Source organism: Diabrotica virgifera, chromosome 10, assembly GCF_917563875.1.
Source record: "Diabrotica virgifera virgifera chromosome 10, PGI_DIABVI_V3a".
In the NCBI taxonomy this organism is placed as follows: Eukaryota; Metazoa; Arthropoda; class Insecta; order Coleoptera; family Chrysomelidae; genus Diabrotica; species Diabrotica virgifera.
In genome coordinates this window covers 111137629-111155182 of record NC_065452.1, presented here as the reverse complement: position 1 = coordinate 111155182, position 17554 = coordinate 111137629, and the positions used below count along the sequence as shown (strand labels likewise).

The window sequence follows — 17554 nt, the reverse complement described above, 5'->3', positions numbered from 1 at the left end:
CAGATATTTATGTTGTTTTGGGAAGTAGTTACTCCAAAAATAAATTACGACAATGTAAAAAAGATCATTTTTCTTTTTTTTACATTTCGCAACAACTTCTCATTAATATTCCATAGCTAATATGCCAAAGAAAAAAAGGGATATTGTGTCGATATGTGATTTTGCCCTGGGTATGAGTGCCACCCCTTCGGGGGTGAAAAAACATACATTCAAAATAATGGATAACTGATCAATTCCAAGTAACTTTTGTTCTATCGAGTTTTTTCACCAAATCAATACTTTTTGAGTTATTTGCGAGTGAATATGTTCATTTTTTAACAACAAAAATCACCTTTTTAGACAGTTTTTCGCAAAAAACTCCAAAATTAAGTATTTTATCGAAAAAATATTCTTAGAAAAAATATAGCGAATAAAAAATTTTAAAAAATGGTGTATGTATGAAGTATGTAGACCCAGTATAAGCAGAACTGGAGCTAATGAAAAGTAGATTATTATTCGACAAATTCCAAATCAAATATTTCAACGTAAATTACCAAAAAATGAAGCACTTTTCGGTGAAAAATCATCACAATTTTTTTAAAGTGTTAACAAAGTTTTATTTTTGTTTTATTTTTTTTAAACAAAATTTATGAAAATCTTGAAAAAACTTATAAGTATATTATTTATATGATCTGTAAGTTTCACCGGTTCACAGTGCTTATATTTCAAAACATTGGGATTTAAAGTAAAACAAATTTTTTGAAATTTTGAAAAAAAAATGTCTTTTTTTTCAAAATAACTTAAAAGATATTATTAGTGGTACCAAAAATCTTCAAGAGTAAAAATATAGGTTTTGATTTTCTGAATATTTCAGATTTTTGCTTTTTTGGAAGATAAAAATTGGTTAAGATATGACTGTTCAAAATTTGCATATCCTGGGTAGAGAATTTTTCATTTATTAAAAATTCATAAATGAAAATAGTTTCTATCCTTGTGGGATCGGTACTCACCGGAGGGACCGCAGACGTTCGGATACAATCAGCGTCTCTTTGCAAAAACAATGACGACTTTGCTAAGTAACAAGACATTTACTCAACACACACTGCCCACTACACTAGGTACCTGATTGGAAAAATCCACTGTACCATACAAATGGCCATTAGTTGTCGAGGCATTATAAGCCAAATAAAAAAAATTGCATACACTCGTGATTAGTGACTTGTTCAAGCCCTTTCTACTACAGCCCTTTTATAAATAAGCACTTTATACCGATAAAACTTACAGAGCATATAAACAATACATAAGTAAAGTAGCTTGTGAAGCGGTAAGGATTAATTTCATTTGGGAGTAGGGGGTTATTTTCACCAGTTTTTTTTGCCCAAAAAATGGGATCAACTTTATTCTGAGCGTATCTTGCTTACTTTTTATGATAGAATTTTTTTTAAAAAACAAGAATAATGCTTCTTTAAAACATTTAAACAAGTTATGATGAGTTTTCCGTTAAAAGTGCTTAATTTTTTTATTATTTCACGTTGAAATATTCGATTTGGAATTTGACGAATGAGAACCTACTTTTCATTAGCTACAACTCTGCTTCTAGTGGGTCTACAGACTGCACACATTCAATATTTTTTTCAATTATTTAAAAGCTATATTTTTGCTAAGAATATTTTTCGATAAAATACTTACTTTTTGAGTTATTTGCGAAAAACCGTCTAAAACCGTGTTATTTTGTGTTTAAAAATGAAGATATTCACTTGCAAATAACTCGAAATGTATGAACTTGATGAATGTACTTGATGAAAAAACTCTATTGAACAAAAGTTGCATAGAATTAGTCAGTTTATCCACTTCCGGACGTATTTTGACGGTATATTTTTTCACCCCCGAGAAGGGGTGGACTCAACCCTAGAGCAAAAACACACATTGGCACAATATCACTTTTTTATTTGACATGTTAGCTAGGCTTATACCAAATTTCATGTCAATCCAAGCTCTTGTTTCAAATCCAAAGTTTCTTTAAAATCCGGAGATTTTGCAATATTTTACCGTGAGTGAATGGACTATAAGGCCCATCGGTGGGTAGAAATTGAAAAAAAAACGTACTATACCAAAATAGTTACAGCTTTTTTCAAAATTTGCTTGCAAAATTGATTACCAAATTGAGGGAATGATTAGAACATGGAATATAAAAATGCCTTTGAAGATAACTGCTTAATTTGTCTTGAAGTCGGTTGTAATTTTCTGATATTTGACAAAAGACAAAGCAAAAAACTGAGTTTGATTGGAAATCATAAATTAACCATTTTCTTTTTTTTTTGTCTCAGTTAGCCCTATTTGATTTTTTCAACATTTTAATTTTTTTTTAAATAACTGCTTAAATAATTAAATATTAATTAATGCATTTGTGTGGGATGCGGGCCCCATCAAGTACCCGTGCCCTAGGCGGCCGCCTAGTCCGCCTAATGGTTAATCCGGCACTGTGGAACCTCCCACTTTCAACGCGATTTCCTGGTTTGAGCAACAAAATTCGGATTAGAGCAACTAATTAGCACATTTTCTTCTTCAGGTGCCATCTCCGCTACGGAGGTTGGCAATCATCATAGCTATTTTAATTTTTGAGGCAGTAGCTCTAAATAGTTGTTTTGAGCTGCATCCAAACCATTCTCTCAGGTTCTTCAGCCATGAAATTCGTCTTCTTCCGATGCTCCTTCTGCCATCTATCTTTCCCTGCATTATGAGTCGCAGGATGCCATACTTCTCGCCCCGCATCACATGCCCGAGATACTGTAGTTTTCTTTCTTTAATTGTAAGTTCAACTTCCTTCTCTTTATCTATTCTTCTCAGTACTTCGTTGTTCGTAACTCTATCTACCCAGGAAACCCTCATAATTCTTCTATAGGTCCACATTTCAAAGACGTTAAGTCGTCTTATTGTCTCTACATTTAACGTTCATGATTCCACTCCATAGTATAGTACACTGTATACGTAACATTTTGTTAGGCGTACTTTAAGAGCTAATGTTAAATCTTTGCTACATAGGACCTTTTTTATTTTCATAAAATTAGAACGTGCTTTTTCGATTCTGACTTTGATTTCTGCAGTGTAGTCATTATTTTCTGTTATAAGTGTTCCTAGGTAAGTGTACTTTTTTACTCTTTCGATCTGTTGGCCCCCTATTATTAAGATTTCGTTAGTATTATGGTTGTTTTTACTAATTTTCATAAACTTCGTCTTTTTGATATTAAGAGAGAGTCCGTACTCCCTACTACACCTTACTATTTTAGTCATGAGTCTTTGCAGGTCTTGTAAACTATCGGCTATTATTACTGTATCATCTGCATATCTGATGTTGTTAACTAAGACTCCATTTACTCTTATGCCGACTGTTTCATCTTCCAGAGTTTCTCGCATTATCTCTTCAGAATAAGCGTTAAATAATAGAGGTGATAGTATGCAGCCTTGCCTGACTCCTCTCTTTATTTCCATTTCTTCAGATGTGTAATAAATGTGTGTTATTAGTCCTAAATCTCTTTCATCTAGGTTTTTAGTTTTCAGAATTTCCATGAGTCGATCATGTTTTACTTTATCAAACGCTTTATTGTAGTCTATAAAACAGACGTAAAGAGGACGGTTAACATCCAAACATCTCTGTCTCAGCACGTTGAAGGAGAATAATGCCTCTCTGGTACCCATACCATTGCGGAACCCATATTGAGTGTCACTAGTATCCAGCTCCAGTTTAGAGTGTATTCTGGCGTGGATAATTTTCAGCAGAATTTTCAAGGTATGTGACATTAAGCTTATGGTTCGGTAGTCACTGCATTCTTTGGCAAACACACAAATGCTGATGTCAACATTTCTCTAGGGATGATTCCCGTAGTATAGATAGCGTTGAACAGTTCCACTATTATGTCCAGGTTTTTCTCGTTGACCAACTTTATCAGCTCGCTAGGTAATTCATCTGGACCAGCAGATTTATTGGTTTTCATAGAGTCTATTGCCTGACTAACCTCTGATTTGGTTATCTCTGGGCCCACATCTCCGGTTTGGCTATCTACGGATGTACTAGCTTCTCTCTGGTCATGAAATAGTTCCTCGATGTACTCTTTCCCATCGTCGTAGTTTTCGTTCTGTCTCCATTATAATATTTCCATTTTTGTCGAGCAATATATTTGAGGTTCTTCTATTTCCTATTCGTGTTAGTTCTTTGACTTTTTTATGTAGGTTGAAGTTGTCATATCTGTTTTGCCATTCTTCTATTTCTTTACATTTTTCAGAGAAGTAGGTTTCTTTAGCCTCCCTAATTTTTCTTCTTATTTGGTTTTGAAGCTGTTTATAGCGGGTCTTATTGATGGTTTTGTTTTTTCTTCTTTCATTCATCAACTCTAGAATTTCCTCCGTCATCCATTCTTCTTTCTTACATTTGATTGTTGTAAGTACTTTCTTACTTGGCTCTAACATAGAGGTTTTGACGAATTGCCACTGCTGTTCTACGTTGCAATTATTTCCTGGGTTTCTGTCTAGATTTGTGTTGATTTCGTGTTTCAGATTTTCTTTTGTTTCTTCTGACTTTAGTTTCTGTATGTTAAGTTTATTGTTGTTGCGGCTTTTTTGCGTCTTTTTTAGTTGAAGTTGAAACCTAGCAATAAGAAGACTGTGATCAGAAGATACATCCGCTCCTGGATAAGCCTTTACTGCCTGAATTGAGTTTCGATATCTGTGCTTTATTAGGATGTAGTCAATTTGATTTCTGACGATTTTGTTGTCTTTGTCAGCTGGAGATTTCCATGTATAAAGGCGTCGCTTAGGTAATTTAAAGAATGTATTTGCGGCTATAACATTATGCTCTTGGCAAAATTCAATTAGGCGATCCTCTCTGTCGTTTCGTTCGCCAAGCCCATAGGGTCCTACATTAGGGTAGCATTTTCCTTCGCCAATTTTTGCATTGAAATCACCCATGATCACTGTTATGTCTCTAGATGCTGTGAGATGTAATGTTTTTTGAAGTTCGCTATAAAAGTTTTCTATTTCTTCTTCATTTTTGTCAGCAGTTGGCCCATAAATCTGGATAAGGTTCATTTTTCCATGGGTTGTCAATAACTGCAACATTATAATTCTTTCGGACATTGGAACGAAGCCTGTTACTGATTTCGTTACTTTTTCACTGAGGATCATAGCAACTCCATATCTGTGTTGTGTGTCGCTGCTTCCAGAGTAATAGATTCGTCCATTGTCTGTATTGAGTTCGCCAGAGCTGACCCATCTTGTATCGCTTATGCCTAATATATCGATATCTAGTCGCATCATCTCTTGCTGTATATTCCTCAGTTTCCCAGGTTCATACATACTTCTTACATTCCATGTAGCGATTTTGTAGGTGGATTTGTATATATTTAGTGAACAGAGATTTCGCTGACTAACGGCCTGGAAAGCCCTGTCGTTACTGTTGTTTCTTCCCCTGCCGAATCTTGGCATCCGAGAACCATGATTAGTAGGTTGTTGATTGTCATTTCTATAAGCCATGACGATTTCTAGGGATACTACAGGAGTCTTTAATGCAGTGGTTTTCCGTTGCCTTCTGCATTCTTATACCGTTGACCATTCTGTAGGGTTCATCCGCCTTCGAGACCGATTTCTCAGTCTCAGGACAAAAGAGTGCCCTGGCACTTACCAACTCATCCGCCCGAAGCCGTTGGTCAGTAAGTGGGGGATTACTTATACCGACAATCATTCGGTGAAGAGCAGGTATGTAGTAGAAAGAAATATAGTGACCATAGTGACCCGTCTGCCCTCGGAAACCTAATAGCCATTCGGGGTCGGAAGAAGAAGAGGTAGCCAAGAGAGGCCGATAGGAAAGATTAAAGACATTTCACTCAAGACTAGTTGAAAAAGAGTAAAATGTGAAGGCCGTTATGATCCGCCAGGTACGTTTCATAAGCGTATGAGTATTAATTCACTTTGTATTCCCGCTCATACTTCGGGGTGTTGACTACAGGCTGTATGGCTCGTCCAGCATGCCATAGCACGGAGGATAGGGTGCACGCCATTTTACAATGTAAACACCCAAACTACATGGCCTGACACATTAGCACATAAATAGTACTAAATTTTTTGCCTAGTTCGAACTTTATTTGCGATGGTGGGGGTGCAACTTAATAGGGTAAAATTTGGGGCGTAACAGACGCCCCCGCAGCGTGAAGCTTGCGGGGGGCCCAATCGATTAGAGGCCCCATTTTGTCGTCTGATATTATGTAAATATCTTTTATAGGTATATGATTTTACTTTGTTTGTTTAAATTTAAAAACGTAAATTTATAAATAGGCGTATTTGGCAAGTGAATCACCTCATATCTAGAAACTTAATCCTTTCCGGTCTCACGAACTTTTATGGTGACGACAATAAACTATAATGCTTTGTACGTAACTACTGAAAGATTTGAGAATTGCAATTTGCCGAATTTTAGAACAATATTTCTAAATCTAGAAATGGGTTTTCTCTTTAATCTTTACCTACGTTTAGTATTTCGATACAATTATCCAGAGGCGTAACAGAGGCCCCCACAACATGAAGCTTATAGAGGGCCCCAATATGTCGTCTAATGTAATATGTAAAAATGTGTTGTTAGATTATTTGCATACATACGTTTTTTAAGCAGTGCAGTATTGAAAATGAAGTTGTCCATCCGAATTAATAAAATTGTATGTATATTCGCTGATAGTACATAGTGTACGAAGAAAATCGTTTATCTCATAGAATAATACTATGTACTATACTAATGTAATCATTTAGTAATTTTTGTTCCATTTTATTCTATACTAATAAGAATGAAAAATGTAAGTCGTCATAAACAATGCATGAATACACCAATAGCTCAGTAAATGACAGTTTTGGAGTGAAATTATCAGCGTCACGACGGACGTGTTTGCTTGACAATTTGGATTTAGGTTCTAGTTACACTCCACTTCAAAGTTTGACTTATGCTGTTGGTTGCTTTTACTTCGGGGGATAACACCCCTCCTTGGGGAAACACATACGTTTAAAATAAGTCCGGAAATGCATAAACTGACTAATTATAAGCAACTTTTGTTCTATAGAGTTTCTTTATCTATGTTAATACTGTTAAAGTATTTGCGAATGAAAATGTTTATTTTTTAACAAAAAAACAACGTTTTCACACGGGTTTTTCGCAAATAACTTAAAAATAAGTATTTATCGAATTAAATACTTATTAGATATCGAAAATATTTGTAGCAAAAATGTAGCTTATAAGATACAAAAAAATGGTGTACTTATTCATGAAGTCTATCGACACACTAAAAGCGCAGTTGAAGCTCATGAAAAAATATTCCTATTCGTCCAATTCCAAATCAAATATTTCAACCTGGAATAATCAAAAAATGACACACAAATTAAGTTAGCCCCTTTTTTTGGTAAAAAAAATCGTGAAAATCTGCCCCTATTTCGCACTCTAAATAAAATTTATCGTTAGCGCTTTACCATTTACTTTAAATATTTATTGTTTATATAATCTGTAAGTTTGCCCGGTTCGAAGTTCTTATGTTTGAAAAAATTTGGTTTCACAGTAAAAAAAGTTTTTTTATTTTGGAAAAATGCATTTTTTTCAAAATAACTTAAAAGTAAGTATTAGTGATACGAAAAATCTCAAACAGTAAAGAAATGTAGGTCTTGATTTTATAAATATTTTGGCTTTATTTTGTTTTTCTGTAAGATAAAAATTCGTTAAGATATGGCTGTGACTCGTTCAAGCCCTTTCAACTAGAACCCTTTTAAAAATAAGCACTTTGAACCGGTGAAACTTACAGGTCATATAATAAAGTTAAATAATTTGTAAGACGATAATGATTGATTAGTTTCATTTGGGGTGCTAAATATTGGGAGATTTTCACAATTTTTTTTACAAACAATGGGATTAACTGTATTTTTGAGCGTAACTGGCTTAGTTTTGATGCTAGAAACTTTTGTAAATTATAAAGCTTCTTTTAAACGCTTTAAAAAAGTTCTAATGAGTTTCCCCGAAAGTATTTCATTTTTTTGGTTATTTCAGGATGAAATATTCGATTTGGAATTTGACGAATAACAAAAACTTTTCATGAGCTACACATTTTTTTACTAGGTCGATAGACCTCATTTTTGTTTCATTTTTTTATAAGCTAGATACATTTTTGCTAACAATATTTATTCTGTTCGATCAAGTACTTACTCTTTGAACTATTTGTGAAAAATCGCCTAAAAACGTGTTTTTTTTGTTGAACAATAAACATTTTTACACATAAATAACTCGAAAAACCTTGAGTTGACCACTTCGGTGGTGGCACTGAAAATTACACGGTATCGCCATATTTTACTTTCATTTACTGGGCTGTAACACATATAGGTATTTGTTACACACGTAATATTTAGGAAATTTTTAAAGGGGGCACAATTTCCAATTCAGCGGGGGTGGGGGCGACGGAATTTGTTACGCCACTGGGTAAAATACAGCCTACTTTTCTTACAATAATCTAATTCTAGCCTATTCTTGCATTAATTTTTTATTTTGTTACAGTTACACCAGAATCGGTAGATGAACTTCGTCTTCGATTGCAGAATATGAGGAAACTCATGGAAGATAGAATCGGAACTCCCATATATAACGAAGAAAGACGCGTGGGTGTAGGAGTGATTGATGGAAACTTTTTGAGCATAACTTTCGGTGTGGCTTTAGTTGTTATTATATCTGTTAGTGTATACGCTTTTTACAATTTATACCTTGCTATTTTGAAGAAATTTTCAGATACTCACGATGAATTGTAAACATATTTTTATTGATTTTTTTTACTTAGCAATAAAATTTAAACAGGGTTTTCAAAAATGGTTGTATTTTTATTCGAATGATTATTAATACTTCATCATTTCCTTTGCCAACATCCCGGGGTCGGCTTCCCTGATTGCATTTCTCCATAAGTTTCTATCTTGTGTCATATCAACAACAATCCCCTTTACCGAGATGTCCTGCCTAAGCGTCTCCTCCACGGTCTTCTTTTTGGTCTTCCTCTATTCCTCTCCTACTTCTTCCAGGACTCCGTAATTCAGCAATTCTTCGTATTGGGTGATTAACGTCTCGATATTAAACATGACCAAACCATCTTAACCTATGCTCCCTCATTTTGGCATCAATTGATGTCACCCCTAGACTTCCTTAATACACATACCTACTTATTCCTAATTCTATCCTTTTTCTTTACTCCACTCATCCATCTAAGCATTGTGATTTCTGCTACATGCATTCGTTATTACTTCTGTTACTCTTTCTTTTTAACTGCGCAACATTCAGTTCCGTACATCATAGCCGTTCATATGGCTGTTTTATAGAATTTTTCCTTCATCTTCATTGGAATTTTTCTGTCACACAACATACCACTCACATCCATCCAACATCCAACCATAATTCTATTGCAAGCATCTCCCTCTACTTCCCCATTACTCTGTAATACCGATCCTAGCTACTTAAAACTCTCACTTTTCACAATCATTTCACCAGCAAAAGATATCGTTTTATTTGTAGTAACTCCATCTTTAAATGAACATTCCAAATACAATGTCTTTGTCCTACTTTTAAAGTGTTAAACCTTTTTCGTCAAGAGCTTTACTCAACTGTTCCAGTTTTTGTTTAAACTCGCCTTTACTATTTCTCACCAATACCACAGCATCAGCATACATTAAGCACCAGGGAATGTTACCATGTAGTTTCCCTGTTATCTGATCCAAAACTAAAAAAATAAATAAGCTCTAAGCACCGAGCCTTGGTGCAATCCTACTTTCACATGAAACTTATCAGTCTCTCCCACACCTGTCCTAACACTGGTTATTACTCCCTCATACATATCTCTCACAATCTTTACATATTCACCGGGGACTTCTTTCTAATTGAGTGCCCACCACACAATCGCTCGACGAACTCGTATCATATGCTTTCTCAAGATCAAACAAAATGAATGAATATTAAAACAAATTATAATAATTTATAATAAAGGGCGGGTTTTAGGAAAAACTTTGGCACTAACGACCACCTACACTGCATAAAAGGAATTATAGAAAAATATATTGAATACAACCGACCATTGGTCCTGGCTTTCGTAGACTTTCGCAAAGCATTTGATACGATAGAAATTAACAGCATAATGAGAGCATTGGAGGAAATTAGTATAGATTATCGGTACTCCAAACTGATAGCGAACATATACAATAATGCAACTATGACCGTCCGAGTCCGACTACACAAAGATACCAAATCAATAAAAATCAAAAGAGGATTTAGACAGGGAGACACGTTATCTCCCAAACTCTTTACGGCAGTACTTGAACATGCTTTCAAACAATTGGAGTGGGACGCCAAAGGAGTAAATGTCGACGGTGAAAGGCTCTCCCACCTACGATTCGCAGACAACATAGTTCTTATAACAGACAACTTAAAAGAGATTAGAACTATGCTTACTGAGTTAGATGCCGCCTGTAAAAAAGTAGGTTTAAACATAAATTGTGGAAAGACACAATACATGACAAACCTGGTACCAAGCGAAGATCCAAAAGTCGACGTCAACGAAATAGCATTGGTACATAAATATAAATACTTAGGGCATGAAATCCAAATTGCCCGGGACAATCAAACTGCTGAATTACAAAGAAGGATCACCTTAGCATGGCCCCATATGGAGCTCTATCAGACATCTTCAAGAGCAACTTGCCAAATTATTTGAAAAAGAAGACGTTCAACTAATGTGTGCTTCCAGTCATGACTTAGGGCGCCGTAATATTATCGTTAACCCAGGCCACAGCAACGAAACTTAGAGTGGCCCAAAGAAGAATGGAACGGTCACTACTTGGACTGACTCTCAGAGACAGGGTCAGAAACGAAGAAATCAGAAGAAGGACAGGCGTCACAGATGTCATAGAGCGAGTAGCATGGCTGAAGTTGAATTGGGCGGACCATGTAGCCAGAATGAAGGACGGGAGGTGGACCCAAAAAATTACAGTGTGGAGACCAAGAGAGGACAGAAGAAGTAGAGATAGACCACCTACACGATGGACAGACGACGTCAAAAGGATCGCTGGGAATTGGTTGCAGAAAGCCCAAGATCGACAAAACTGGAAGAAATTAGGGGAGACCTATGTTGAACTTTGGATGCAGAAGGCTGGATTATGGTGATGATAATAAAGGGGGAGAGCCTCCTAAATATATATATAAACATCATCATCACTAGCTATTCCATCCATCGACGGATGTAAGCCTCCCTTAGGTGTGTCCATTTATATCTGTGTGCTGTTTTTTGCATCCATTCGTCGCCAGTTATTCGCTTGATGCCATCAGTCCATCTTGTTTGTGGTTTGCCTTTACTTCTTTTGCTCGCCCTTGGTCGACATTAAAAAATTCGCTTCGTCCAGCGGTTGTGTTCCATTCCTCCTATGTGTCCTGCCCAGTGCCATTTTAACATGACTATCTTTTGGATTACATCTGTTTCTTTTGATCGTCTTCTAATTTCTTCATGGGTTTTGCGATCACTGAGCTTAATGGTAAGCTTTATCCGTTCCATAGCTCTCTGGATCACTTATTAATTAAAGTCTGAGGACTATGTTCTTAACAGCCCATATTTCAGTTCTATATGTCAGAAGTATTTCCGGTTACTGCCGGTTATTACCGGAAAAAATAATATGTTTGTGAAAAATATGCAGAAAATATGAGTCATACAATTTTAAGACTGATACCTTTATTATTGTATTTTTAACCCTATAGAACACATGTGGCATCAATTAAAATCTGGCATTTAGCCAAGCCGCACACCAAAGAAACATGAAGCGAAAAACATGAAACATGAAACGAAAAACATGTTTCATGAAAAGGAAACACTGCTAAACAAATCTCAAAGTCCGTCTACCAATGAAACGAGTGTGATTCATGCTCATGACACATTTTTATTTTCGGAGAGTTTAATAAATGGCCGGACATATATTTGTTTAGCAGTGGTTTATTTCCATGAAACGTAATTTACGTTTCATGTTTCTTTGATGTGCGGCCTGCCTAAGCCCAGCCGCACACCAAAGAAACATGAAACGAAAAACATGAAACATGAAACGAAAAACATGTTTCATGAAAAGAAAACACTGCTAAAAAAATCTCAAAGTCCGCCTACTAATGAAACGAGTGTGATTCATGCTCATGACACATTTTTATTTTCGGAGAGTTTCATAAATGGCCGGACGTATATTTGTTTAGCAGTGGTTTATTTCCATGAAACGTAATTTACGTTTCATGTTTCTTTGATGTGCGGCCGGGCTAAGAGAAAAATGTTACACATACTCTAAGCGCTTCTGTAATTCAACTCATTAATAATGAATTACAAAATATTATCTAATATTGGCAGCTGCCAAAATGCAATTGCACATATACCGGGTGTCCACTTATATTTTCCCCATTTTAACTGCCTATAAACTTCTAAACGGCTCAAGATAGAAATATGCGGTTTTCGCTGAAATGTTTTATTTTAGTAAAAGTTTTGTCTGAATTGATTGAATTTTTTATATCGCTTTCAAATACAAAAAAAATAGCTGATTTTTGAAAAAAACATTGTTGATTTTGTTTTAATGGAACACCCAGTATATTTTTTTGTAAATTGAAAAAAATGTCATTTACCTATCCAGCGATATAGTTTTTTTCAAAATCGGTTGTCAAATCACTGAGTAATTAATTTTTAAAATGAGAGGTGCAACGTGGATATCACATACCTAAAAAATAACATAACTAAGCAAATTGATATTATGTTATGTGATTTCCACATTGCATCTCTTATTTTAAAAATTAATTGCTCACTCATTTGACAACCGATTTTAAAAAAAAACTATATCGCTGGATAGGTAAATGACCTTTTTTTCAAGTTTTTAGGTAAATGACCATTTTTTATAACGCTCTTAAATAAAAAATGGCGGATTTTTGAAAAAAAAACGTTGTTGACTTTTTTATTAAAACACCCAGTATATTTTTTTGTAACTTGAAAAAACGGTCATTTACCTATCCAGCGATATAATTTTTTTTAAAATCGGTTGTCAAATGAGTGAGCAATTAATTTTTAAAACGAGAGATGCAATGTGGAAATCACATAATATCAATTTGCTTAGTTATGTTATTTAGGTATTTGATATCCACGTTGCACCTCTCCTTTTAAAAATTAATTACTCAGTGATTTGACAACCGATTTTGAAAAACTTTATATCGCTGGATAGGTGAATGACCTTTCTTTCAATTTACAAAAAAATATACTGGGTGTTCCATTAAAAAAAATGTCAACAACGCTTTTTCAAAAATCCGCCATTTTTTTTCGTATTTGAAAGCGATATAAAAAATGCAATCCATTCAGACAAAACTTTTACTAAAATAAAACATTTCAGCGAAAACCGCATATTTCTATCTTGTGCCGTTTAGAAGTTTTAGGCAGTTAAAATGGGGGAAAATATAAGTGGACACCCGGTATTATAGAAAAACTTAAAAATTCCAATCTCCATGGATATAATTTTCAAAGTATTGTAACTAATTTAGCAGATTATAGTAATAGTGACACTGACCTCCCACATTAATATTTTTGTATAGCTGTGTTATAATTTTGTAAATAAAAATTTAATTATTATTTAATAAATATTTCACATGCTTTATTTCTTCAATTTTGTAGGCTCATATGCCCAACCTTTTTTTTTTATAAAACTAGGTAATGATTTCATAACTCTAATTTTCTATGTAAATCGGGATATCTTATACAGTAATAAGCCCGCTAATAACCAGCAAAATAACGCAAAAGATGGAAAACATAATACATTGTGCAATAAAAACAAATGAAACTAGTAGAGGTGGAAATTATCGATATAAACGTATAAATTAACATTACATTATATAGATTCCTATCTTTAGACGTCTGTGACGGAAGTATTTTATAAAATTATCCTGTCACAGTGACAGTTGTCATACTCCTCCAATACGTTTAAAGGTGGGAAACTATGTAATGTAATGTTAATTTACACGTTTATATCGACAATTTCCACCTCTACTAGTTTCATCTCTTTTTACTTAACAGTGTATTATGTTTCCATCTTTTGCGTTATTTTGCCGGTTATTAGCGCTCTCATCACTGTATAAAATTCGCACGGTCCTTGGACTTATTATTATTTGCTTGGTTTATTATTTATTGCTTGGTTTGCCGCTTTTAATACAATTATTATAGTCCAGGGTAATAAGGATTTTCTCGGGACACTCAAAGATCCAGGTAGCTGACTACTTTTTTAATTATGGTTGACCTATAGGAAGAAAACCTACCTGTTTCCTGCCTAGAGCTCGCGTCCGTTTTTTATTTATAAACAATTTAGTGCAAAAATCGCGATTTTTTCAATTTTTTCGATAAAATTACAAAATTCAATTTTTTAAAACATTGAAAAACCTTTAAAATGTCGATTTTTGAAAATTAAAAAGTTAATTTGTTGCTACGCAAACTGCAAAATAAGTGAAAATCGTTATTTGTTAATAACTTTTACTAAAACTATCTTAGAACTTTAGTGTTTCACACAAAGTTGGGTATTGGGGTACTTAACAAACCTTTAAATTTTGAGACCGATCCATTAATTAGTTTAACAGTTATTCTATTTGTTTATCCCAGAGACCTTTATTTTGCAATAACATAAATAAGACAAAAAATAATGAAGATAGGGCAATTTTGAGTATGCCAAATGAAAATAGAAGAGTGATAGTATCAAAATGTATTAAAAAAAGATAAAAAATTAATCAATATAATCAAAAATCCTAAAGCCAAATTTTTGAAATTTTGTAGTTTATAAACATTTAGAATAACTTTACAAATCCGTAGGAACAATATTTTTATATATTCGAAAAGCTAGTATTTTAACACGAATTTTCAAATAAATAAAAATAGCCTGGGTTCATTAGGGACAAAGGTAGCCATGTGTTTTTTTTTTTTTTAATCACAGCTAATTTGTTTATATTAATTAACGAATTTCATTGATGCCATTTTAAATAATGGGATTTTGTATTTTTTGTTAAAAAATTTGCGTAAACATTGTATCATAACAGCACCTTCTACGATTTTTCAAAATTGTAGTCAAACGGTTACTAGAGGGAACCTACGAATCCACTTACGAATTCTACGAGTCCTACGAGTTAAAATACCGAAAAAGCAATTTCAAACTAATACAATTTTCTGTATCTTCGGATGAACTCAATGGATTTTCATCTTTCTTTTTTAATTTGTATGTAATTTCTACGTACATTACAAATATGCAATTTGTTTATAAATTTATTAATTAATAATCAGTCTAATTTGTTTAAACAATACTTGAAAAAATATTTTTTACAAAAATCTATTTTTTTAATCATAGTATTATCAATGATCATATAAAAAGTTAAAGTTCACTTTAATAAATAAAATATTTGTATTAGATAATTATTTATTGAAGATAATTTATTTATTAAAGTATACCTTAACTTTTTGTATGATTAATAATGATAGTCTGATTAAAAACATGGATTTTTGGGAAAAAATAATTTTTTCAAAAATTGTTTAAACAAATTAAACTTTTTATTAATAAATAAATGTCAAATTACAAATAGACGAATTACATATTTGTAATGTACAGAAAAATTACATACAAATTAAAAAAGAAAGATCAAAATATATTCAGCAGATCCCGAGATATAGAAAATGATAGTAGTTTTAAGTTGGCCTTTTTTAGTTTTTAAACTCGTGCATTTGTCGGCTCCCAGCCACCAGCGTAGATAAGGGGGGGTACTGGGGGACAGTACCCCCTAAGAAGCAGTCTAATAGAAGCAATAAAATACTAAAAGATGTAGGAGAAATTAATGATACACTTCCCAATGATTACTTCTGTATTTTCTTGTGTAAATAAACTTTAATAAAAGTTCAAATTTACCTAGCTGTTTGAGCGTGGTACCTGGCGCAAAAAATTGCTCTCGGCACTTAAGATAAGATACTAAGTACCCCCCCTAGAAAAAAACCTATCTACGCTCCTACTCCCAGCTCCCCCTTCACTTACAACGACTAGTCAACAACTGAACATTTTTAAAAATTCTTGTAAAATGCCAACTTTTCGAATATGTAAAATGATTTTTCTACGGACAATATTTTTAAAGTTGTTCTAAATGTTTATAAACAACAAAATTTCAAAAATTTGGCATTAGTATTTTTGACTTCTTCTTAACGTGTCCTATCAAGTCCCCTTGACGTTGGCGATTAACGGCGAAACTGTCTCTGTCTCTAGTTATTCTAAATAGGTGTTCTGCTTTCTTTATTCCTGTCCACTCCCGGATATTCTTCAACCAAATTTTTGACTATATGACTATTTGACTATATTTTTGACTATATGAGATAATTTTTTTATCTTTTTTAGCACATTTTGATAGTATCACTGTTCTACTTTCATTTGATATACGCAGAATTGCCTTATCTTCATTATTTTCTGTCTTATGTTATTGCAAAATAAAGCTCTCTGGGAAAAACAAATAGAATAATTTTTAAACTAATTAATGGATCGGTTTTAAATTTTGAGGTTTTGTTAAGTACCCCAATACACAACTTTGGGTGAATCACTAAAATTCTAAAGTAGTTTTAGTAAAACTTATTAACAAATAACGATTTTCACTTACTTTGCAGTTTCCGTAGCAACAAATTAACTTTTTAACTTTCAAAAATCGGCATTTTGAAGGTTTTTCAATGTTCTAAAAAATTAAATTTTGTAGTTTTATGTCAACTGTTTAGCTTTTGAATGGGGTGCAAAAAATCTAAAAAAAATCGCGATTTTTGCACTAAATTAACGGACCGCGGTCCGCATCCGGACCGTGGGCTAGTTTCGTGCGGACCGTCAATAAATTCAGAATATACCAAGTGTTTGGCAATTTTGAAAATGTTTGGCCATGAAATTGTGTATTATGTTTGGCTCAACTTATGTGTGCGAAACCACTTTATCAAGAATGAACTTTATTAAAAATCGTTAGAGATCTCACTTAACAGATGAATATCTCAACCCCTAATGAGACTTAGTTGCACTAAACTCACTCCAAACTTCAGACAGGTTGTACATAAAAAAATGTCATTTTTCTCTCTGATAATTTAATTTTGTAAAGAGTTTTCCCCCGTATTGTTATACTTACTAATCATTAATTTTGAAATTAAGTAATGTGTAATATAAAATTGTCATGTGTATTTTTTTATATTAATTTCCTCTCTCCTATATGTTAAGTAGGAGTACTTTTCAGATGTGCATTTAATTAAAATAATTTTCAGATTTAATAAGTTTGCAACAAACACCTTGCATTGAAACTAATGAAGAAAAGATAACATGTTAATTAGCATTTTGTACTATGATTATTTTTTTTAATTTCTCAGTTTCCTTTATACAAAGTTGAAGATGTCTAAAAACTTCATTAGCATTCAAAATATAAATTCCTAACTTTTAAAATATTCTCAGTAACAATTTACAATACTGCTGTTTTCAAAATATACTG

The 17554-nt window shown here is 33.4% G+C and overlaps 1 protein-coding gene across 1 annotated transcript in view; it reads left to right on the top strand.

The window, feature by feature from the left end:
• LOC126893324 (uncharacterized) overlaps positions 1 to 8854 on the top strand; it is a 35013-nt gene extending 26159 nt beyond the window's left edge. Inside the window, exon 2 of the mRNA XM_050663373.1 lies at positions 8549 to 8854. Within this exon, the coding sequence (XP_050519330.1) occupies positions 8549 to 8796 (248 nt within the window). The 3' untranslated portion in view covers positions 8797 to 8854. The remainder of the gene's footprint in view (positions 1 to 8548) is intronic.
• Positions 8855 to 17554: the final 8700 nt, after the last annotated feature.